The 25,927-nt window shown below is 39.6% G+C and overlaps 1 protein-coding gene across 2 annotated transcripts in view; it reads right to left on the reverse strand.

Moving 5' to 3' along the window:
* MAN1A2 (mannosidase alpha class 1A member 2) overlaps positions 1–25,927 on the reverse strand; it is a 147,713-nt gene that overhangs the window by 11,262 nt on the left and 110,524 nt on the right. For both annotated transcript variants that reach the window (XM_052794200.1, XM_052794201.1), the window contains exons 9-11: positions 19,796–19,911; positions 12,854–13,073; positions 5,644–5,816 (exon numbers count right to left, since the gene is read on the reverse strand). In XM_052794200.1, coding sequence (XP_052650160.1) covers positions 5,644–5,816; positions 12,854–13,073; positions 19,796–19,911 — 509 coding nt within the window. The remainder of the gene's footprint in view (positions 1–5,643; positions 5,817–12,853; positions 13,074–19,795; positions 19,912–25,927) is intronic.

The following is a 25,927-nucleotide window of genomic DNA, read 5'->3' on the forward strand; positions in this document are numbered from 1 at the left end:
AGGACACTGTCTCCTTCAATTCCTTTATTCTGGAGACTGCAGACAATAGATAGCACTGAGATCCTGCTGTGTGCTACAGAGGTCTCATGCTTGGAAAACTAAGTGCAACACTGGTGAAGCTAGCAGGCCTAGAAGCCTGAAGAAAGAAAACATGTGATGTATATTGATTTTTTTTTTTTTTCCCCTTACAATTACCAAGTAGTCTTGTACCTTCAGAAATTTCTCCTTGGAGAGACAGACTCTGGCTAGACTGGAGTTCAGGACAGGCAGAGGATTTATCCTAGCTGGTCAGAGATCTGGACACTGCAGGTAATAATGAGCTGTAGAGGAAAAATTCCTCTGAAAGACTGCTATACAGCTGTTCATCCAAATATAGATAAACAAATTGTCCTTGACTCAGAGGTGTACAGAACTTCAAGACACTGGCTGAAAAGTTTGGTGCTGTAGACAAGCTGCTTAGAAGGCACTTGAAATTTGCAGTGTTCTGCTTTCACACAGACCTCAGAGTACTTGGTGTAGAGGTATCTGATTTGCCACGTGGATACTCTTTCACTCAAGAGCTGAAGACCAGTCTCCCTGATAAAACTTTGCTAAATTTATTGCACCCTAGAATACAGGGAAGTCCTAGATGACTGGAAGGGTATCAAGGTAATGCTACTACTATGAGGCATTGGCAGGCTGAATACTTTTAGGATGGCATACCTGATGTTAGTTCCAAACAACTACAGAAACACATGTAAAAAATACCGACGAATAAGAGGATAATTGACACCAATCAGCATGCTTTTATAGAAAACCATCTTGCTCGCAACCTTGATTTCATTCTTTGAGGTCTACAAATTGACAAATAAAGGTAACTGCTAAGCTGTAATAAACTTAAAAGTTTCTAAAGCAATTGATATGGTACCATAAGATGTTACAATAAGACAAAGCAGCACTATACCATATCAGTATCACTATCTTAATTTAAAACTGACTGACAGTGCCCTAAGAATGAACCAGCAATGTAAAATCATCACCAAATACAGCTGCTTCTCACAGAGATCCACAAGGAGCAGTCTGAAGTTTTATCAATCGCTGCAACGCTGCTGCTGGCAAAAACGACACGTAACAGCAGTGTAACCTGGCGGTTACTGGGGCCCAAACAAAATGAGTTTTATATAACCAGGCACATAATCCTAAATCTAGATATAAAGGCTGTGTAACTGCAGAACCAGAAAGTAGAGATGCTTCAAAGAATTCAGTGGCCACATGAGACAATTCAGTACGAGTTCCTGCTAGGATATTGTGGCAGGTGCACGCGCAGGGACAGTAAACAGTAACGGGGATATAATTTTACTTTTGCACAGGGCTGTGGGTGAAGTCAAAACCAGAATATGCAATTCTAGAACTCATTTTTAGAAAAGGATGATGAACGGATGTGGAGGCAGACATTTGGAGAAAATGCTTCACAGCAAGAGACAATACAATTTGTTTAGCATCTTAAGTAGACTCAGTAGCAAGCTTATTACAATCTATGAAAACTCTTTGGAAAGAAAACATGGGGGAATAAAAGACATTTTACTATGGTATAGGAAGTCATAGGAAAAACCAGTGATTGACAGCTGAAACTAGACAAATTCAGATAGGAAGTAAAGCATATATTTTTAACAGTACAAGTAATTAAATAATGGAATAAACTACCAAAAGAAGTGAATTTTCCAGTTCCCTTTATTCAAACCAAGAGTAGAACAGAAGAATATGCAATAGCGTACTCTTGCCAAATACATGTCTTGGCTCAAAAATGATGCAAAGTGAAATTTCAGGGCCTGTCACATATAGGGAGATCAGAGTTGATCTAAGTTCTTTGGAAATAAAATTGGAGGTGCCTCTAGATCGGACCCCAGCTCCCTCAGTTCCTCTGAGGGTGTTTTTGTGGATGCATGTGTGACTCTTCTAGACTATGCCAACAACATGCTCATAAAAACTGTGCCAGTTTCTCCACCAGCTGTGGTACTCACAGCTTCCAACCCATGAACCGTGAACCCATGTTTCTTTTACCTCCAAACTATGCCTGCCTCTTTTCTGTCTACTTTGCTTCACTAATTAGAGAGCTATAGGTCTTCCAACTCCATCTTACTGTCAATCTTCACTGTAAGTAGAAACTCTGAATGAATTCTGCAATCTCCATGGTGCGATCCTACTTAGTCAGATACACAAGTCCCCAACAAATAGCTGAACCCTTCATTCACACAGCTTAGATTAGTAATTGGCTTTACATACCTATTGTGAAGTGGTGACTCTTATTGCTTTCAAATAATTAGCCTAAAAAGGATTTTAGTCATTTTCTGTATTTACCCTGAATATCTTGCATGTGTATTTCTGTAATACTTCAGCCAGCCCCCCAGCATACCATCATCCAATTTGGCTAGCCCAGTCCAATTGAGATGGATGTTGCCTTTAGTGCTAAGTATAGTATTAGGGAGAATTAGCCTTTTTTTATTAGGAAGGAGAGAGAGACCCTGTCACAGGGATTTATGATCACTGAGGGAATATAAGATTCAACTTCCTGTTTTTTCCGCCACAGACACTGGATTTGGAGACATGTGACAAAACAGGCCTTGGTCAAGGCACAACATCTACACTAAAATGCCCAAGTTTTGTCCAAAAAATCTAGATAATAAAGCCAAAAAGAAGGTGCCAATGGTGAAATAGATAAAGTACAGCACAAAGATCTGCATACACACACAGTCCAGCCCTCTGTGCAAATTCCCATTGATAAAAGGCAGAGTGAGGTCTGGGCTGGGAGTGCTAAAGAAACTTAAGTAATGCAGTACACTTAAAAGCCAGGTGGTTCTGCAACGTATCCTGGATCATCTCTGAAGAGTTCTTAAAATGACAGCAGCAGACCTCTAACATATTGGTGAACTAACCCAAATCCACTCGGATAGGGATGTATTCATCCATCCAAAGAAACAAACAAGGGAGACCACCAAGAACCCAGTCATCAAACACCACATTACAGCAGGTTCAATGCAGAAAAATAAGACCATTTAGAACTCAGAAACAAAACTCAGTTTCCCCAAAAGTTTAAAAGAACTACTAGGCTTCTGATGAAGAAACTATCATTCACCATGAGAAGTCTGTAATACAGATTTCAAAGTATGCTTCAGTGGTTGAAAGGCAAAAGAAAAGCGAATACAGACAGTGTTGTACAAAAGCAGCAAGTCAACTGCTCTGTGTGTCATACCAGATTCTCCTCTATTTATAAATGGAGGAATAAACCAGAGCTGTGTGTGGTAGGGAAGAAGGAAAAGTAGTGAGTAGGTGTGAGAAGTAAACACAAGAACTTATTATCCATATGCAGGGAACAGAAAACCCTGAGGAACAAAAAGCTTCCCAAACTTCTGTGTTAGTATGATGGTGGGGTAAGAAAATCTGTAAGTAGGAGGGAGAGGTATGCAAAACCATTTACGCAGAGTTCAAAAATATTTTACGGCTATATTGGATAAAGAAACTTTTTATTGAGGAAGCAAGCAAAAAAAGGCACTCCGTAAGGACAGAGGCAGTTAAGCACATGGGCTGCTTGATTTACACAACTTCGATGAAGGCTGACAGAAGGAGAAAATAAAATCCTACTCTGCACACAGAGAAAATTGGAGGCAGGGGAGGAAGAAGGGAAGGTTTGGTTTGAAAGCATTAATGGGGACCAAGATATGAAGACAAATGGAGAAAACTGAACAAAATGCAATTCAAAGACATGCTTTGCAGTGTGCTTAAGAGACAGATCCTGGCCTGAAAAAATTTACATTTGTAAATTCTTTAACCTAGTACAAAGGACCCAATCTCAGCCTAGATCATCCAGCCATAGGCTTCTGACAGAGCTGGTGTTAGATCAGCAAGCATTTGTAGTACACGCGCTGGCAAGGAGTAAGTTACTAAATCCGTTTCTTTGTCACATTAGAAACATGCATGGTTTGGGCAGGAGGGATGATGTGCCTCAATGTTTGATGTTTTGGAGAGAGCAGCAATGCACTCTGGAATACAAATGTGACAAATGTGAAACCTCTCTCCAGAATAACATAATGTTGGTTATAACGGAACAGTCTACAAGGCAAAACCTAAGCAAGACTAAGACACAATCTTAAAATACTTGGACGCTTCCACATGATTGTAACTGTGCTGAGGGAAGGATAGGGGTGAGCTCAGCTAAATATTCTGAACCTGCCTTAACTGTCTTCCACTTGATGAATACAGGTTTCTCAACAGATCTCTTCCTCCAAGTACTTTTTCTGGGTCTCTTGCCTCTGGAGCAAAACTGGTTTTCACCTGCAGAATAAAGTTTCTCCAGGCTCGTGGTTCACCTCTTCCTTTGCTCTTCCCTCATCTCCTTTGGCTGTAGTGAAAATATTTCATTAGTGTCTTGGTATCTTTAATGTTTATTCTCATCTCCGAAACTGGCTTTGACCTGTGTTTCCAAAGACTGCTGGAGCTGTAGCGGGGAAGGGGAGAAGCTGTGGTAATCCACGGATCTTGAAGATGACCAGAGAACTGCTTGGCCAGCAAATTAGTTTTGCAGGAGCCCAGTACAGACCAGCAGGTGGAAGCAGTGAGAAGCATGAGACCAAAAAAGGCTCCCAAGTTCAGCCCTAGGAAGCATTGAAAGGGTGAAGTCTTTTGGGGATTAGAAATAATTTTTACAATTAGAATATTATACTGTCATGTGAAAATGAAGCCTAGTTATTAATACAGCTACAGTTATTCCATAATCTATGACTACCAGATAAAGGAGTTGCCCATCTATGTACAAAGGATGAATGAAGGAGGCCACGACCTCAGACCTGTGTCAAGAGTCTTACAATGAACCTGGGCTTCTGTAGACCAGTACAAGCATTTCCAATGAGAAAGACTCAGAAGCATTTTCACACTCGGGAATTTGATTAAAACATTCAACAACTAGATTTAAACTCAGGAAAGCAGCTATACAAAAAACTGCAACAATCTCTAAAATACCTTAGCGACAATTTTTAAGTTCTGCCTTATGTGCCATTACTTACTGACTTTATTTTATGATCTACTTCTTGCAATGCTGTAATTTTTTGTTATAGTTGAGTAAATCTAAACTGACTGGCAAATTTTTCCTTCCAATCAGACATCTAAGAAAAGAAAAAGCCATGATACCAACCCACACATAGGTATGTACATGCTATCTAGTCTACAAACCATCTGAGAACAGTTGTCCTACCACTTGTGTTTTAATAGCCGACCAAGAAGAAACTGTAAGAATAGCTTTGTCTTCTATTCTAAACTGAGTGCGAACACCTGCTTAACAAAGCTATTTATAATACACTTTCATTTGCCAAGATAAATTACCTCTCTTGGGGGCTGTGGACTACTGATAACAGTAGGAGTCATGACCAGTGGATTCTATTTCCATGCCTAAAACTCATCAGCTGTATAAAGCTGAACACATCTCTCATCTGTGCATCTGATTCAGCAGTTGCAAAACAGGAATAACTGCGTGCACCCCCATATGTACCCTGGTTTACAGGAACTTGTGAAAAATCAATTACCATTTGAAGTGTTTCAGTACCACGACATTGAAGTGGCTACAAAAGGAAAATACATAGAATTAAATTACTGACAGATAATTAATACAGTTACCTGCGTTGCTTCCCAGCCCCACTGCCTGTACTTGGGATCGTGGGTGAATCTCCACATATACCAGTAGGTCTCAATCACCTCTGGTCTTAGGATGTAATACTTCTCATTCTGCCGCACTGCCACCGCCTCTACACCGCCATCAAATTTGAATGCTTCTGGACCCAGCTTTAATGCTGCAGAGGAAAGAGGTAAAAAAGAAAAGAAAGAAAAAATTTATTCTTTACAAGTCTTTGCAGGAAGGGTGGATAGGAGACTGCTATATCCCAAGCATGTGAGAAAAGCAGAAACTAGCTTGCCTTTAAGCAGTCCCATAAATATTTTCTATTGTTGTGGCCTATAATTTTTCTTATGAATAATTTATCCAATTCCTGTGAAAAAACTACCTATCTTGACAGGAGTACAGTAATCCTCTTGAAAACTAATGAAATGCTAAGAATATAAACACATTAACACATTCAATTATAGGATAAAATTAAAGTGACCGACATCAGCTCTTTACAAGCAAAAGAGGAAAAAAAAAGGGGGCGGGGGTCAGCAGAGGTTTTGATGTCCTTTGATCCCACCCAGAACAGCGGGAAAAGACCTTAGAACAAAACCAGGTACCACCATCTCAAATAACCTGCATCTTCATCCAAACTCTTGGTTTAGGGAAGAGCTGTCAGGCCACCATAACTGATATGCTTCATAATGTGATCCTCAAGTAAAGGGTTTACAACTAGGCAATGAAAACTTAGCCACACCTGAAAATAAATCTTAGTTCAGAGATTCAATATTTTATCCCTTAAAGGAAGCTGTAATGGCCCTATACCACCAACTGGAAGATTATTCATATAAGGTGGTACCTGTAGAAAAACTGTCTAAAATATGAAGATGCAATTACAGACTTTTTTTTTATTATACAGCTACACATTATTGCTCAAATAATAATGCACTCTTATCTACAGCTGCACCCCACCCTTTGCTTTGGCAGAGAATTTTTAAGGCACTGAACTTAGAAGCCGCACTCGAGGTTTAAAAATTATTAAAGCAAATAATCATGTAATTCCTATGGGCTAGAGGCTCAAATTAACCATGGTCTCATGAGTCTGAAAGGGGAACCTTAGAATACTACAATAAAAAATATGAGCACCTCCCAGTGCATGGCCCAGCAGGAAATCTCCCCCAAAAGTTCCTTAATCTTTTTGTTTCAAGGGAGCATGGCTCTGGATGCCAACAGAAAAAAGCACCACTCTCTGCTTCAGCTGCGTGCATGGTAAGGAAAACTCCATCAAGAAATGTTTATGATACTTCTTTCAAAATGGGCCATTTTACCAGTTTCAGTGAAAAAAATTTACAAATTTTACTGCAAAATCAATGAGATTAGATACAGAGTTCTACCTATCCAAAATTAAGAAGATATGAAAGGCCATACTGGACCAGATGGAAGTTCTGTCTGGTCCAGTATCATGTCTCTAACAACAGCCAAAATCGGACAAGGATAGGGAAGAGGAAGAACAGCCCAAGTATATGAGATACCTTTTTCCAGCTTCTCTACAAGTCACCACTTTTTTTGAATTCGAGGCTTCTCCCAAACTAGACGTACTTTTTATGTGGCCAGTAATTCTTAATAGATTTATTTCCCAAGTACTTATCTGGTGTTCCCTTAAACCTCTGTAAAAGCCTTAAGCATCCAAAACAACCTCTGCTAAGGAGTTCCACATCTCTAACACCTCTTGGGTGTAAACCCACTTTTTTTGTTCTTTTCCATTTTCAGCTTGGTTCCTACTAGATTCATTCAATAGTCTCTAGGTTTTGTCTCGGAGAAGAGAGTGAACATCTGATTCCTATCCACTCTCTCCAGTCTCCTGGTGATTTTGCAAATCTGTTGTATCCTACCTAAAATGTCCCTTTTCCACACCGAAGAATACTATCCAATTCAGTTGCTCCTTGAATGCATACTGTTCCATACCTTTATTTTTCCATCTAGCCTTTCTCTGCAACTCTTCCAATTCTACTACATCCTTTGTGAAATGAGAGGACCAGCCTGAACACAGCACTAAAAGTGTGGACAAGATTAATACAGTGACACAATGACATTTTCTATTTTGCTCTTTCTCACTTTGTTTTTCCTGACTGCTACTGAGCTGACATTTTCATAATCTCAAGAGCAATTTCCTGAGTTGTAATGGTCAGTTAAGAGCTCATCATTTTATATGGGAGGTTAGGAATAATTTTTTCATAGGTGCCTCACTTTACATTTAACTACACTGAATTTAATTTAGTAATTTATTACCCAATTACTCAACCTCATAAGGTCCTTGTGTAATTTTTCAGCTTTCTTTCATCCTTGCTATCCTAAATAGATTTTTTTTTAGTTATTATCAGCACATTTACTTTATTATTCCTGCCCTTTTCCTGATCATTTATATATGTGTATGTATGTATTTTTAAATTTATATATACACATATTAAAATATTAAATGTGAATATACTATACATTTATACACATCTATACACAAATAGGTATAAAGATACCATGTATTTATACACATATCTGTATAAATATATGTAAAATATATCAGAGTACCAGTGGGTAACCACCGTTCATCCACTGCAAGAGCTGACTATTTACCTCTACCCTACCTGTTACACTACAACCATTTTTATTCTCCATGCAGGTACTTGCTGCTTAGGCAGTGGCTGCTTAATATCCTTAAAAAGCCTTAGTAGAGAACTTTTGAAAAAGTCTTCTGGAAATCAGGTAAACCATGTCAGCTGTATTACTCTTACCCAGGAAAGAAGCTGGGCTTCAGGCAGTTCTGGTGATGCGTCACCTACAGAAACTGTGACACCTTCTCTGGCTTTGTAGCCTGCTGGTGCATTAAACCTTTATTTACTCATATCTACTTCTAACGTTATTGGGCACTCCAAGAAATTATACCACCCAAGGATGGGTGACCCCTGCATATTGTGACAATCTCATTGAATTTTTATCTGAAACCAAGGATGTAAAATTAATTACAGCACTTCTACTAAGAGTTGACTGAAGTAAAGATGATACTAGAACATAATACCTTTCAGGGGAACGTTCTTCTAAGCAAAGAACCATCTAAGGCCATTTTACAATGCTATAGCGGTCATACTTTAATACAGGTATTTTAGTATTAATAGGGCTGATAGGCTATAGTCTAGGCAGGGAGGGCAGATGAGAAACAATTTCACACCATAGTGCAAAATTGCAAAGCTAAACCAGTACCATTTTAAAAGAGATTTTAACTGATTTCAAGTTGACTTCAATGAGAGCTGTATTTACCACTGCTGAAAATAAGGGCAAATCCTCAGACTTCTAGATAAATATTATATATCTAATTTCAGAAATAATTTTGAAAACGTTGTTTAATTTTTTGTGTGTTCATTTAAGACTACAGTTAATCTAGCAAAAAATTTCCTGAAAGTAAGAAAGGATTCATAATTATAATAATACTTTCTAGGCTCTAACTCATATAAAATTTGAGGAAGAGGACCCAGCAAGACATGTAGGTGCAATAGGCTGTGGCCTCTCTAAGGTAGCTTCACGGATCTGAGGTTGGTCTTATTTATATATTGGGACACATGGCATGGTGTCACGCCAGCAACAATCTGTCCAAAAGGTGATGGTGTGCTTTAATTTGTGCCACACTTTCAATCAAGTTAAGAAATGTCCTAAAATCTTCAGCAAGCCCCAATGATGCACTGTGAGCATCCAAAAACCCTGCAAGGGATCACTGATACACATTCCAGGGGACTACGGAATACCCAAAATGTCATTCCAATGATGCCAAGGCTAAGGCAAATAAGTCGGTTTACAACATTGCTGTACAAATCTGTGACCATGTGGCAACTTTTGCTGGTTACAGGGCAAAGTGATTGCTGTTGCCAAAACAGAAAGAAAGGATGGGCAGACGAGAATATTTTTTCACCAGTAAAGAGGTGAAAAAGCAGGATGCTTTTGTATCTGCAGGGTGGCCCTCAAACCTCCCCAAATAATTTATGGCAAAACACACCTCTTTTCATCATGTGTCTGGGGAACCTAAAAGAAGTATTTGAGTTGGGGAATGGGTAGAATATGTTTGGGAGCACTGTAACCCAGCTAGGCTTGTGTGGGATTCCTGCAATACAATCTGCTCCTCCACCTGTCAGCTGGGAGAGGAGGGTAAAACTGCCTGCTGGGGCAACGGCTCCCAAATACCGTGAAGATCTACTGCTAAGAGCACAAACTGGATGGTGACAGAATGCTTGACATCAAGGGGTAGACCAGAAAGCGGAGAAGGATTTATAATGGCCTAAGACCTCAAGGGTCTTAGAAGCCATCAACAGAAGCAAACGCATCCAAGGGACCAGAGAGATGGTCTTAGAAACAATGAGAGTCTGGGCAATCATAATTCAACGGGTGACTTCTCACATCAATTGTGACAACTTCAGTCCCAAAGGCAAGTAAACAAAGAAGAGAGGGCAACAGACAAGAACGAGTGAAAGGGCTATATTAGCTTGACAAAATAAGTGAAGTCTTGTTTTGTTAAAGCAGGCTGAAGTCACCACAAATGCTCTGCCTTGTAGAGGGTGATCAAGTTTGCCTGAAGACATAGGGTAATGTATGAGAGGGGAAAGTGACCTGAGAGGATACGATTATTGCCTTAAAAAATCCTAATACATCAAGAACCTCCAGCCACAAATGTCATGGAAGAAAATCACCTCAACGCTAAATAGGCATGTGGACTGCCACCGCAAGACAAGAGCATTATACTTATTATCACACTGGTGAAACCTGTCCAGATCAAAGTTACTCTAATGGAATTTATCTGAAAACCCAGAAGTCCTGGACCCTAAATCATCTGTCATGTCACCATGTTTGTTTATTTATGCCAGACGTGGAAAGCATGATTTCAAACCAGAATTTCAGGATATGGTATTCCATATTTATATAACAACATTATGGTAGACAGTAGCAAATATAGAATTTAGTTTGCCTGAAGCTTTCTGAAATATCGAATTCTCTTCTTTTTTTTTTTTTTAAACAGGCTTTCATAGCTGCAATATGTGCAACAGGTTGCTGACCGTTGGCAATATAATGCCCTTCTTTTCCAGAAGTGCTTTTATTCTGTGAAATTCTGTTTCGATTTTGCTGAGACTGGACCTTGAAACAGCATTTTTTTTTCCCTCATGCTCAGCCCTTATGGAAATTTAGGTTGCTTCATAAAGTAGTATTTTTATACTAAAATATTATAAACCCAGGCATAAACCAAGGAGACCTTGCTGTCTCCTCTGGGCACACCAAAGAGCTCTCCCAAGTCTGTAGGAGAAAGAGATCAGGCTCTCCCCTTTGCGGACTGAAGCATAAACCTACCAGCTGAACCAGAAGACTGTCTGCCCTCTGAAAGAGAGTTGTTTTCTGCAACCAGCTAGTTCTGTCATTAAAGTGCACAATTATGTCTCAAATCCTGCTGTTAAAGCATAATGAAGAAGTTGACATTTTGCACGTAACAGTTCTTTATTTTCTTTGAAAAAACAGTCCAGGCAAAAAAAAAAAACCCCAAACACACAAAAAAATCCACATTCCTGAGATTGCATGACTGAACAAAAGAGAACTAGGGCATTGCCAATTTATAGCTGTCTGTACAACTTTCAGTCTGTTTCTTGCATGTGTGTGTTCTTATACAGTCATTAAATATGCAACCAAACCTTTTATCCCCCCCATCTTTTGACTTATTTAGGGTACAGAATAAACATCTGAAGGAATAAAATTAGGACTGCACCAACAACTGTAAATTTAGCATTGCTTATTTTTAAGTGTTGAATTAAACATTTAAATGCAGTTTTTCAGAATGAAACAATAGCTGCTATGTCCGACCTTTTTCCTTAAGCATCCTCATATTTTTTCCTTCCCCTTTTTTTTAATGCTGTAGCTACCCAGGTAAAAGTATCACTTATGTGATTGAATTCTTTAAAATGACAGGTAATTATACAATGATGCTATGTAATCCTGTGAATAAATACATGAATTCTCATCTTAAAACTGCCTGAGTCTTAGTTACCATTACTTCTACTAGGAAGTTATTTCAGAAGCTCATTTCTCTGATGGCTACACAAAGCCATTTCCAATTTCCAACCTGCATTTATTCATGGCGAGCTTACAAATCTTGCTCTTGGTACAACTGTGTCTTAAAATAACTCTATTTCTCTTTAGTGTTTACCCCTTGAGATGACAACAAATTTATTCCCTTCTTTGGCATTATTTTTCTAGTCTGAGCAGGCTGACCCCCCTTATTTTCCCACTGTAAGATATTTTATCTTCCATTCTGTTGGTCCTTCTCTGCATTTGTTCTGCTTGAAATTCCGATTTGTACAGTGTATTCTGGATGATGAATTATATTTGTCTTCTAAGGCAGTGTTAATATTGTCTAGTATCTGCTGAAAATTCTTCACCTGATACAGACTAGGACTGCACTGGCATTTTTCAGCTCCCAGTTTAGAGAAAGAGTTCCTGCCTTTTTTCTAGTGAACTTCTTATTTCTGACAGTCCAGTCCTTAAGATCTTCCTGTTTACTATTCTGAGACCCTTCTGTTTTAATTGTGTCTTATGACTTTATGGCCACTGTAAGTATAATCAGCACACTTCAACTTTTTGCATCAAGGTCACTATTAAAGATCTAAAATAAACCTGGTCCAAAAGAGTGAACTTGAGAAACTTCCAGCCCAACAGTGAAGTCTGATATTGCCTCCTCTCTAATCAGGTCTTCGGCCATCTCACAGTTTGCATACTAATCTTCATCCTCTCTAGTTTAATTGTACTTACCCAGAATATACTATTACTAAAAATGGTAAAAGGTGTATTTACAAATTGTTCACTCTACATAACTGCAAGAACAGTATATAGGAAATGAAAAACTGCCCTATATATCCGAGAGGACAAGAGTTCACACACACTCCTTCCTCCCCACACCCATATAACCTATCTTAGCTGACTGAACCAAAAATAGGGATAAACATGCAGGAAGGAACCGCATAAAGTCTGGTTTTACATTTACTCACCGTGATGTAGATCAGTAGTAAATACATGGATGTTAAAAAAATTATACTGGTATAAAAACAGTGTGTGTTAGACAAGGCACAGGTCCATAACAAACCTTAAAAATAATTACGACAATTTCTGTATTTAAACTACTGAAATAACTAGATTAGCAATATATCTTACTTGTCCTGTCATACGACTCATGACACGTATGTGCAATTTCAGCTCCAAGCTGCAAATAATGTCCGGCTTTATCATCTCTGGAACCATCTGCTCCAAGGGCAAACATTCCCCCTGCAAAACAGGTCAAATGGCCCATCTTTCTTTCAAGGTGCCCGTTCTTCCACTCCCCAATGAAGGTCAGTCCTCCATTGGACTTTCGGATGAGATGTTTTTCTATGGCCTACAAGAAGATTAAGAGAACTTTCAAATACTGTTTCACATGCAAGTTTTACATACTAACTCTCCTTCAAAGAAGAAAGTACTGTTTTCAAAACAAAAAGAATTTTCTTCTTCTTTCAAATTCACTTCTGAGCACTACAGGAACAAACAGCTATAAGAATATAATTTCAACACACAAAAAAATACCCTAACTGTTAAATGATGCTAATGAGATCAAACATGTGAAAGTCATGACATAGATAACATTGCACTTTTAGCTGAGAATTCAACACGTATTTTATGGCTCAAACAATGTTTGTCTACCTGTTAACTCTGAGAAGTACTTATTTGTTCCGCTGTACAGTTTGTGCGCGCTCGGAAAATATACCCACGTCGGAAACTTTTGGTCAGCAACATATGTAAAGGCAGCACCTGTACTCTCAGTTCGTCTTTAATAAGAAGCGACAGAAATGCTCCAGACACCTTCTAGCCGCTTGTCCGCAGCAGCTTTCTGATTGCACGCGGTCAAAGGATGGGTGAGGGTTAGAGCAGCTGTTCACAAAAACCAGTATTATTTTACAGGTGAGGCAACTGCTGCTTTGTCTTTGCACATTTGTACCAATATATGTTGTTGCCTGTGACTTATAAATGGTGTTCTTCTGGTAGCGGGAAGGAGAATAGCTGACTTAACTTTCCAAAGTTTGGAAACTGTATGGAACAACACATTTACTTAAGCCTCCTTCAGAGAGTTTCACAACCCCCACCAATCTACTGCAGTACTTACTATCTTTAGTATTAGACAGTTTTTCTTGTAACTAGAATCTCATTACAGTTTGAGTCCTATAATAATGAAGACAATTATCTTCTTTACCATGAAGACATTATTCCTGTCTTCTTTCCAGAAATCTCCTTTGTACTTCCACACATAACCATCTGACAGGTTCACAGCTTCCTCCAAAGTGCATGATCTGTGACTGGTCAGAGTACTCCAAGGCTGATTAGAGTTGAAGGATTAAAGTGCCATTAAAAAGGCATTTACTACTCTCCTTGCCATCCACAAGATCTATTACAGAAGTGAATTACTACCCCTCTCCGTTACTTTTCTGGTACCTACAACAAATTACACCTCAGATGTCCACAACTGTATTCTGCACTAAAACTAGATATACTGAGAAGACATAGGGAGAGGATCCTGCATATAACCAAAGCGGTTATCGTGGATGTGGAGGTCATGTCTGCTGCACACAGCTGTCTCCTTGCTATCTACACAGTGCAAACTATGCAGTTCGCTACAATACAGATTCAAGCAATAAATACATAGATTAATCAGCTTGCAACTTGTCATTCAGGTTTTAAAGTGGACAGTGAAATAGCTTTCCCCTCCAAATAAAAAAGGGAGACTGTCTTTTGTTTTCAACAAAATGGACAAACAAAAAGCTTCAAGCTCTTCTGTGACTGGAGTGGGTATTTAATTTTTTTTTTTTTTTTTTTTTTAAGCTGATGCTTAAGTGATACAGCACTGTTAAAGCAGCTGTATTGAACCCAGCAATATTTGGTAGCATGGAAGTCCTCCATCCAGGTACTGAAATAACACCTGACAGCCTTCCAAAGTTTCCTTCAATAAAAAACTTTTCTAAAAACAAAATGATTGAAATTACAGTTAGAAAAGGCAGAATTTGTAGGATTAGGAGCCTCATCTGAGGAAGACAATAATATAAACAGCAATCTGAAAGAGTTGTGTTTCTGAATATGCATGTATTTCTGTATGGTTTTCTGAGTATGTTCTTGACCTGAGATGCTGCAAGTGCTTGCAGCAACTTTTCTGAATGGTTATAGTGATGTGAATCTACACCTCAGCCATGCAGCCAGTGAAGAGCTGGCAGTCCCCACAGGGCCAAGGTGAATGCACTCACCAAAAGCCAGTGGAGTGGACTACAGGGAGAAGACTTCGTTACTGTCAGTAGGGTCCTGCTCCTTACTTGCCCTGTGGACTGAGCCATCATTTGGATGGTGAAATTTCTCCACTGCCCTCTATTGAGCCTGTGTGTTCTGAAGGTGATGAAAGCACAGTGCTGGTCTGCATTCCTGTTGGGTTATCTTCTTCGCTAATGCCACCGGCAGATCTGAAGTTTGTGCTTAAGGCAGGATCCAGCGAGAAGAACGCAGAAATAACTGACGGAGCAGAAACTAATAAGTCTCTGACGGCTGCCAGAGTGGTTGTCCAACAATCATGCAAACTGGCATCGAGGACTGGCATGATACTGTGGCTTCTGCTGCTAGGGAGCCTGATGTGGTTAACTGTACAAGCCTCATTGGTTCTGCAAGTACTGGTATAGGAAAGATTGGATCTGCTGAAAATTCTGCCACTGAAGAAGATACTAAGATCTGTAGCATCAACTCTGTTGATTCAATTATCCTAGCCTGTGACAAAACTGACATGCTGATGATTATAGGATTTTTTTGACCATATGGCACATAAAAGTTGAGGAGTCCCCTTTAAAGGAAAGCCACTTTTACTGTGAAGAGCATGAAGGCTTAAAAGGGTTTGGATTATTTATTTCCTGGAGGAAAACAGTTTTTTCCAAATGTTCTGCAAAATTCCCTTTAGAATTGTATCTTTTTGTAATTTCATAACTGTTGAGGAGTAAATGCTTGCAGGAGCATTTCCAGGGGGGACGAAATGACTGTCGTTGGCACCAGGAGAGCCAACAAAGGCCAAATTTATACACTTCTCCATGAGCTGCTTGCTTTCAGGGTTTGACTGAAGAACATCATCTAGGTGCACTGTGCCCCTCTTCCAAACAGAGAACACATCTTCTGAACTTGAACATCACTGTCTTGTGTAAGGGGTAGTTTTTGAAATCTGAACATCAAGTTGTCAGCTACTTTAATAATTAAGTTACATCTTAAGAGTCACAAAAGAAGCATCGCCAAAATGAAAATAAATGTAACCCTCTCAAAATACTTTATCATTCAACAACCCATGGCTTGCTGACTGTATAAAAAGGACAATTAATATTTACAGTAATTAACAAGGAACAGCTGGGCATTGCTGGGGTTGGGACAGATGTGACATTTGTATCCTGGGCTGGACACCTGGGGCTACAGAGCACTCCGACAGGTACCGTGAAGCAATGACATCCAGCTGGACCATGAGGAGTATACATGCACTAGAGCGGACATGTGTACTTAAGCTCCCAAAGAAAAGACTTAGTTTACATCAACTGAGAGATTAACTGATGGAAGAAGCTGCCTTAGTTTGTGAAATGCCCGAAACAATAGACCGAAATGTGAAAACAGAATGCTCTATCTGATGTTCACGCTTTCTGTGATTTTTATGACTACAAAAAATAGCATTTTCTGAGCTGTCTTGCAGCAGTACTTGCTATGTTGCAATAGTCAAACACACTGCTGAATCATTCTTTTAGCTATCTAGTGTTGTGCAACAAGAAAAGAGAGAGGATCAAATTTGTGAGCCTAACAGGTTAGGCTACTCAAGACAACAGATCAAAAGGAAGATTCCCTATCCTCCAGCCGATTTGAGAAGGAGAAAAGACACTTCAAACCAGACTAGCTGGGAGATCCGCATGACAACATTGAAAGCAAAGTTAAGAGGCCCATACTCAATATTTATCACCACAAAAAATTCTCAACAAGTTTCACAATTTCAGTTTTTATCACAGCTGTGAATCTACGTACTAGGATGTTGAAATGAAGTGTCCTTTACAGTGGAAGACTGCACTAATGTTATATAGCACGGAGAGGTCATGGATACAGAACTTGTCCATACTCTTGTTACGAAGTATGTGGTGACCTGGGTAAGGCTTCATATGCCATGGATTGGAGGTCATGACATCTGAAGAACAGATGCTGTCATCTTTATTCCTCTTAATACCTCCAGGGAATGGGATATCACAGCCTACTGCAAGACTCGAGAGTGAGGGTATGGCTGTCTATCTTCCACTCTCCCCCCCGTAATAAGCTAAGGGAGTGAAGCGTGGCTGGACAGAGACCTTCTTTTAGACTGGTGGGTGCTGAGAACATTTCCAACTCCGTGCTATGAGTGGGAAGAATGTATTTTACACCCTTCCCCTTCTGCTTGCATAAATGATGCAGAGAGCTTTTGCTCCAAGTTTTGGAAAAAATTAAAAAAAAAAAAGGAGTAAGAATTGTCAGCTATGGAGGAAGACCTATGTTATGGGCAACAACAAAAGAATGGTAAGGGAATGTGCTCTTAAAAATATTTTAAGATTTTAAATAAAACCTCAAGTTGCAATTATGTAAAACAAATCCTACTCACTGACTCTTTGCCCACGTCATTCAATGTCAAGTAGGACCTGCGATAAACACAAACCTGAACCAGAAGGATGTTCCACAATGCATAAATCAGTATGGTTCATGCCGATTCAAATGTACCCGGGTGGGTTTAGCTGAGAGAAGGCCAGACGAAACCACCCGATGCTTGCACTACAGGTCATACCACACACGAAGCAGGAGCAGCTCAGCTCTTTCTCCCTCCTATCCACAGTGTGTTTTCATCTGGTCCCAAATCTGCTTTGCTGTGTCTCCATTCAGAGGCAGGGATTTGCCCATACAAAATGTTTGCAAGACTGGGCTTACAGTGAAGAGGATGAAAGGGAAAGTTTATTTCCTCTAATTTTGAAGTGCTCACAGTTTAGGAATCAGAATAAAATATTTCAACAGTAACCCCAATGGATGTTAAACATCAACTGCTAAACATTTTTAAACCCACAGGACCCAATAAACTGTATGTTAGACTATTAAAAGTACTCAACCAGTGTTTTGAACTACTAATGTTGACTTTAACAAACCCTGGAAAGCCAAGGAAGTTCAAGAGGACTGGGAAATAGCTGATGCTTTAACAGTATTTTAAAAGGCTAATAGAACAATCATATACAATGAATGATGTGGTTTCAAAAATAAATGTTTGCTTGACAAGTGCATGCTGATATTAGGTATATTAGGAATTTCAGGAATTTCCTTGGTATTGTACAAAATATTAGTCCCAAACAAATTCAAGGCAGCACATATGAAGTGGATTAAAAGTTGGCTTGCTAGAACAAAGTAAAACAAAAAATTGTGAAAAATCATCCCATGAAGATTCTGCAAAGATACTTTTATTCAATGCTAGGCAGCATTTCTACCAATGATCAGCAAGAAACAAATGCTAAGAAAAATTGCAGATGACACAAAAATTGATGGAGCTATAGATAGTGATAAAGGAAAAGTCAGTCCCGTAAAATCATTCAGAATAGGTGACAAAATGGGTTTTGCCTGAACAATTGTGTTTTAACAGAGATAAGTATAAGGTCACACATCGAGGAATCAGGAATGTAAATCACAGTAGTAGGAAAGCAGTAAATCAAAAAGACTATAATCAATTTCAGAGTAAAACCAACTGGAAAGTGGATGACAGTGCGAGGCAAAGGTTAAGAGTGCAAACACAGCTCTTGGCTGGATGAAGAAGAGAACACTGAGAAGAAATCAGGTGATGACATATTAGAAGAACCATTATGTTCTTGTCTCCATACTGAAGACACTTGAAACTACTTGGGAAAAAAGCTTAAGAAGTAATTCAAAATCTGTTTTATATTGTGAGACTAAAGAAAATAATGCATTTCTCCTTCAGGAGAGAATGCCTATCATACCTTTGTTAGCAACCAGCTACATGATGCAGATACACCCTTTTAAACAATGTAGGAAAGGAAAAAGTTCAAGTAGCTGAAAGCCAAATGTAATCAAATTCAGGTCAGGGGTAAGACATATTACAGCTTCAAAGCAATTTTGGACTAGAACTTTCACTATATATCTTTTAAAAGGTGAATTTTGAGAACTCCAAGAACAGGCATTTTGCTTTAGGAGACTGACTGCACTAAAACTAAGTTTTAAAAGTTTGTGTAGAAAGAAACACGGCATGCACAGAGCATGGAACAAGCTAGGCACCAAACACATATCCGCCCTTGGACAAGACTACACAGTTCCTGCTGCTCTTGGTACCACAGCTAAATTGATAAAACCACCTTAGTTACCCTCTACGTGTCTTAACTGTAGCATAGGTGTGTTGGCATATATGGCCACAAGTGAGCCTGATGAAAGAAGATGCCTGTGTATAGGGAAACTAAGAAAGTAAGAGCTGGGCAGCACAAAAAGCTCAGAGCCACCACAAAAAGGCCCCCACCCCAAACCCCAGTGAACCATCCCGCAGTACTGCCCTGTGCTCTTCATCTGTGAGAGGGAGCAAGACCATACCACAAAAGAACCATAGAGCAAGGAATAGGTATGAACTACATTTTACAAGATAAATATGGAATATAACATCTGAATGTCTTAGAAAATAATTTAAAGAATAAAACAATTGAGGACTTCAACTCCTAGAATGATTCTGAACACTGGAGAAAAGTGACTTGGTCATTCTGCACACATCTTAGGGTTGTTAGATCTCTTTCTCATGAACTATAGCTTAGGCTTTTACATTATACCATTTTGGACAAGCTGATTATTTTTAGCACAATAATCTGCATCAGATGTATTCCACAATACTTTTTAAACTACTCAGAGAGAAAGCTGGTATTATTCATCACTTGATTTCTTAAAACTTATATAATCAAAACAAGTCCTATGGGATTTTCTTTGTTTGTTTGTTGGTTTTTTTTTTTTTTTTTTAAGAATTAAAGATGGTTTTTAAGTTCCACCGTATTGGAAAACTCAATGAATTATAATCACCTCAATTGCATCGTCGTACATTTTCCTTGCCTCCGTGTCCATCTTGTCTGACATAAGCCAGGCTTTCAATAAATATTCATAAAAACTGTCTCCCAGCCCGCCCACGGATGTGTGATCTGTAGGAGGGAAAGAGGAAAAAAAAAAAAAAAGTTGAAGTTGTTATATAAGAGCACCTTAAATTTATTCAAAATATAAACTTACGTTTTTAAGGTCTACTGTTGTAGAATTATCAATATTTTAAGCCTGTTTAGCAGGACAAAGCTGCATTGTACCCCCTATCCCCTCCAAACTTCATAGGCGTGGAACCTGCTGTATGTGTTCACTATTCGTCATTCTGCAGAGGCTATCCCTCATATCAAAAATGTAATTTAACCTGTTTTTACTTCATTCCATAGAACCTAATTGTTTAGCTGCTAGGGTTTGGGGGTTTTCTTTAATTTTTTTTTTTTAATATATGTAGAAAGGTATACATAAAAAACCCGTAAGATCTCTGTATCCAGGATGCAACCAGGTCACGTGGCTGGCTATGAACTGCCATGAACTACAGAGAACCCAATCTTTCCAGGAGATTTTTATTTCCAACAAGGTAGCTACTTAACAGACTAACGAATTTCTCAAAGTCAATGTTCTTCTTTAAAATTATTTCAGTCAAAAGGGAGGCAAATTGCCTTTGCAGTGTACAACATAAGCCCTGCTCTGTTCTACCATGCCTGAGCAGCCGTGCAGAGCCACGCCATGTGCTACAGGGTAAGTAAAGCTGCTTGACTATTAGAATCCACCACCACAAAAACTCAACCTCCGAACACGCAGATTTCTTTTTTGTCACCTGCTTTTTTTTTTTTTTTTCTTGCAGAGGTTGCCTTTCACAAGTAGAGTCATCGCTATTCTGTGCTGACAGACCACATGAGAACTGCCTACGTTTCTCTTTGGGTAAACTATCATACATCCCCACAAAAAGCCTACTGATGGTCTGACTCAGCCTCGGAGCTCCTGTTCCAACCCCGGCAAGCACTCCCTCAGTACACCCTTCATTCAAAAAGCAGTACACTCTATGAGATTTAATAAGTGACTCCAACCAGAACAGCACATAACCTTTTCTTTCCCAATGTTACAGCTCCCAAAACGCTGGCACCAGAACAGTCTTAGTCTGCTGAAGCTGGGCAAAGGAAACGCTTAAGACCAACTTTGTGACAATGCCAGAAATTCACTGCCCTAAGCATGGCTGTTGTTATAGTCATGCAAGTTCCCTTTTGCCAGGTGAAAAAAAGAAAAGATACGATACTTCCTTCTCCAAAGTACCTCAAAAAAGTGCTATTATTCACAGTCTTTCTGGGATAAAGGTGTAAAAGAGAGGTTGGAGCTCTCCTTCTGCTCTTTTCCTCCAAGCACCGTCCTGCCCTAGCACGTCTGCTTGTCTCTGAAGATGTGAGTAGGAGGTTGGAGCTGGTAGATGCTTCTATCCTAACTCTTCTAGCTGCCTCCTGACTCCTCTGCTACTTACCAATGGATTTCTAAACAAAGGAAGGAGCGGGTGGAAAACCTGTAGCTTTCCCGTTTGTTTTCAGGTTGTGAATTTGGAGCAAATTACTTCACGCCCTTCTCTTCTAGCTCAGTATCTCCTAGACAGCCTTTTGACACCCAGCTACTCAGTGATTTAACCACAAACGATGAGTTTTCATAAGCTTTCAAGCTCTGAGCTGTAAGAGGGCATTCAGGTCACGAGTCACTTTCTTCCACAAATGCAAGGGCTAGAAATTACTCCTGCAATGCACAATTACGTTCTCAAGCAGACACAAGAACTAAGGGCCTGTGGTTTTCAGAAAACAAATAAACCAACCATCCCAAGACTTCCAAGTTACGACTCATGTCAGCACTACTCAGGGGCCATCTTCACAAGAAACAGGGTTTAAAACGACTTGTGTTAAGCTTTTGCCTCTTCCCCGGCTGAGCTCTGTCACTTGAGTCAGCGCTGCTCCTCTGCCAGATTTCTGTCACAGATGGACTTAGTCCCCAACCAGGACAGGGTTGCTGAACCCTCAGCACGGTTCATCTTGAAGCAGCTCCAGCTGGGTTCGGGGCGGGAAAGAGCAGGAAGACGAGTGGAAAAGGTTTATTTCCTGAACAGAGAAATCCACATTCCAGGTGAGTTTCCGAGGTCAATTATATCAGAAACACTCCCCGTTTCACGTCTACTTCTTCAGGCAGTCATTTGAGAACTGTCTTTCCCTCCTGTCAGCAGCTCTTATCCTCCTCCACATTGCTTCTCGTCTTAGGTGAAAGCACAGGGAACGCAGGAACCAGTAGCAGCGGGACACACAGGACTCAGAGCCATCCTCTAGACAGCCTTTTTTGCACCTTCTTCATGCGTTCAGAGCACAGAGCTCTACAAGCCTCTCAGACACAGATCCTCCTCCCACTCGGCAAGTGAGAAGCAACCACGGTAAGGCTAAGGGCTTCTGAGGGCCTTGCTGCTCCCAGCAGCGGTGTTTTCTTTATTCCCGTTTTTATACCTCACTCCAATTCTCAACTACTAGGAGTTTTCAAGGCTCCTCTCTCATTAAACCATGGGCTCCTCCACTCCCCAGCTGATGCCTTTCACAGCTGGACCAGACAACAGACCTGTCAGAAAGGGCAAACTGATTCTGTTCCTTCTCTTCAGTAGCAGGAAAGGGACAGATGAAATATTTTTGGTGGTCACACATGGTAAGACATCACCCAGGTATCTTTCACGCAGAAGGGAAGCAGTATTTCAAGGGAGCTGACTGCACTGGGATACAGCTCTCTCTATTTCCCTAACCCCTCCCCGCATCTGCAAAAAATAGCCGAAAGAGGGTGGAAGTGAAAAGGAGGCCACCGCAGCAGCTGAACTGAGGTTTAAGCACAGCAAGTTTTCCAACTTCTACAGCTGCATTAACTGCACCCTGTTAAGATCTTCTTCAGGTCTTCTGCTAGTGTCAGAAGGTGTTGCTAAAGCAGAATTGGCTGCATTTTGTGTAAGGACTACAATTAGAAATGACTGAAAATTAAAACACTTTTTGTGACAGATTGCGGGACACTGACAACTTGCTCTCACCTAGAGTGGAAATGCTAAAGAAACATTTTTCAAGATTCCTTAGCAAATATATAGCTGGTGAAAACTGTAGATTTGGGCCATCACATATCATTCTCTCCTATAAACAAAGCTCCCTAGCCAAACTTATCAGAAGGTCCACGGTGGTTATCACTCTCTCCTGCTATTTGAGCTACAGCTCAGATGGATTCAGAGATTTAACTCAGTTCAACTCAAAATGTTTTGCTCATAAAAATGTTTGCACATAAAATATTTTGAAGTTTTTCAATCCGCCCTAACCTTGCATGTCAAGCCAGAGTACTAAAAAGGAACAACTCCTCATTTGAATAACTGAATTTACAATAGCATCTTGGCACTGGGTACTCTTCAGTAGACGGCTGTGAAGGTTTTATGTTTAAAATGTTTATAAGTATTTTGCAAATTTAAAAATGGACTTAATTTTTAACATACTTGATCTACAAGAATTATTTAATTAGATCTATGTCATTTAAAGGTTTTTACTGTGAAGAAGTATTTCACAGTGAAATCCTGAAGTAAAATTCTTTCCAGATTAAGACAAATATAGCAAAGAGAACAGAAGTATGAGGGCATATCAAATATGACAGAAGCCACATATTCTCTTCAATGACATGTATACATTTTTAGAACATTCATTCCTTCCAATCAAGACAAATTAAGATATTTTCTTCATTCCCTGTTTTTTCAAATGTAGGCCCAGATGACTGGGCAAACATAAAAGGATTCCAGTCAAGAGTTCCTTGGAAAGTCTTATTTTAAACTAAAAGACATAGTAGCTGCAGTTGCAAAGACTACCTTCAACTATTGCAACCAATTACAATTGCAAAAAGCCCTGTATTTTTTCTGGTTTGTCACACACTTGAAAGTACGTTGTGTGCAAACCCATGCAGTCAGTCTGTTCGTAGGCTTCCTCCTTGCCAGAAAGAGCCGAATAAAATCTTAATAGAAAGACAATAACATTTACAGTTAATGGCAACATTTTTGCTCAGATACTTCAAAAGATGTACATCCTGTTAAATATTGGCATTTTTCTTCTTAATAAACAGTATGCAGTTGAAAAAAACCATTTCACAGCAATATTTTAATGAGTTTTTAATTTGTTGCTAAAAGAAGATCTATATTTAGTCAAATATTGTGTCTCAGCTAATATTCCAAAAATCACATCCACCTCTATCCCACAGACTGAGCGGAGGACCTTCTTTTCAATTGTCACACCATCATTATCTAATATTTCTAAAGCTAGTTTCACTCCAAATGATCTTATTCGTATCAGCAATCCATTAGCTCGCTGCTGAAACAGTCTCCTCTGACAAGCAGCAAGACAATTATTCCACAGCAAACCACAGAAATACCTAGCAGGTCAGAAAGAAGCATACATGCTATCTAACTGAAATGACAATCAATCTCAGCTTGAGATAGGAGGGAGAGTCTGTGGCTCTCTGGTGATTTGTTCTCTGTAAGTGAAATTGTTTCTTTACAAATCTGGGGAGACAAATAAACTTCTTTTTTCCTCAGCTAGCTCTTCAGAGCGTAGGCAGCAGGGTTGCCCCTCCTCAATTACAGCTGAGGCACTGTGACAGATCCAGCTGTTCTTCCTCTCCAGGACTAATTTTTTGCGATGGTAGTAGATAATAGGGATACTAGGCATTCACATAGCTCATTCTCCTTTCTCGTACTCAGATCTACCTAATGGCTGTAAATAACGTCCTCCACAGCAAGCCAGTTTCTAAACAAACAGCACTGGTTCCCAAGAATACGGTTATGGCAGCAGACTGCGCGTTACAAACACGTGCCACTTCCTTTGGTTTACAGGGAAAGTTTGGTTCTGTGAGCAATAAAATATTTTCCACAACAACTGATAGCCCCCTAAAGATAACATTAATAACAAAACCTCCTCTAATGAAGGTCTACCTGCTCTCTAGAGCAAACTTAAGATGTGTAAATTATTTTTAAGCAGATGGCTTTAAGTAGTTAACAGCAGCTTAATGAGGCAAATTAAAAACAGTTCATGATTTGCTAAACCCTCTCTGCTTTGTACCTTAATTGTTCAATTGTCACTTCTTGGCAACGAGCAGGAATAAAGAAAGAAGCCAGGCATTGCTTTAAAAGTAGCACTTCGTGCCACAACTGATGCTGCGGTCCCAACACCTGAGGGTGAGGCTTCATGTTACCCATGAGCAGACGGGTAGCGAGCCACTGCCTCTTCCTGACCCCAGGGCACGTCCTCCCATCCTCCCGTTGCGTCCATAAAGCTTACGCATCATTTACTGCACACGGGATGGAAAAGATGAAATAAAATGCGCAGCAGAAGTATGCTTAGCGTGCACAGGCTGCCATGCTGAAAAGCAGTACAGTGAGATAACATTCTAGTAGTACATAAGCACAAGCAGGAGGAGATGAGGATCAACTATGCTGCTAGTATTTTTAATTCATGAATTTGCAACTACGACACTGATTTTATATTTTTAAGTACAGACAGCTAGAAAACAACCAAGCAAAGAATCAGAAATTTGGCAATATGTTAAAGAAACTCAAGTCTTAAAACTGGAATTGTTAGTTATGACTCTACAGTAAAGGGAAACTAACTTAAACCTGCCTACAGTGCTATACCAAATAGACTGGAAGCACCAAGATGAACAAACTACTGATTCATTTCAACCAAAAGGGTAGTAGTACAGAACTGCTTTGCAACAAAAGAACAAAGTAGTAAAAAGGGAGGCTGATTTTTCCTTAAGGATCACGAACGCTACTTTGACAAAGTGCTATTGCAGTATGTCAGGGAAGGAGTTCAAGAGTGGAAAAGATAAGTGACCAGGAGGGAGTAGCAAAGTCATTAAGCTAATATTAACTTTCATTAAGAAATCCATACACCCCATCACCATTAGTTGTTCTGGGTACCAACTGGCCTTACACTGCAGGAGCCCTCTTTCTTCGTGTAGGAAACTTGTAAGGAATTGTTTTTCTGTTTGTCTTCAGAGTGGCTCTGATTAAATTTCAGTTCAATCTTTACTTCATGTAGTTGGGCTTAGTGCCCCTCAGCTGCT

This window comes from Harpia harpyja, chromosome 8 (assembly GCF_026419915.1).
Source record: "Harpia harpyja isolate bHarHar1 chromosome 8, bHarHar1 primary haplotype, whole genome shotgun sequence".
Lineage (NCBI taxonomy): Eukaryota > Metazoa > Chordata > Aves > Accipitriformes > Accipitridae > Harpia > Harpia harpyja.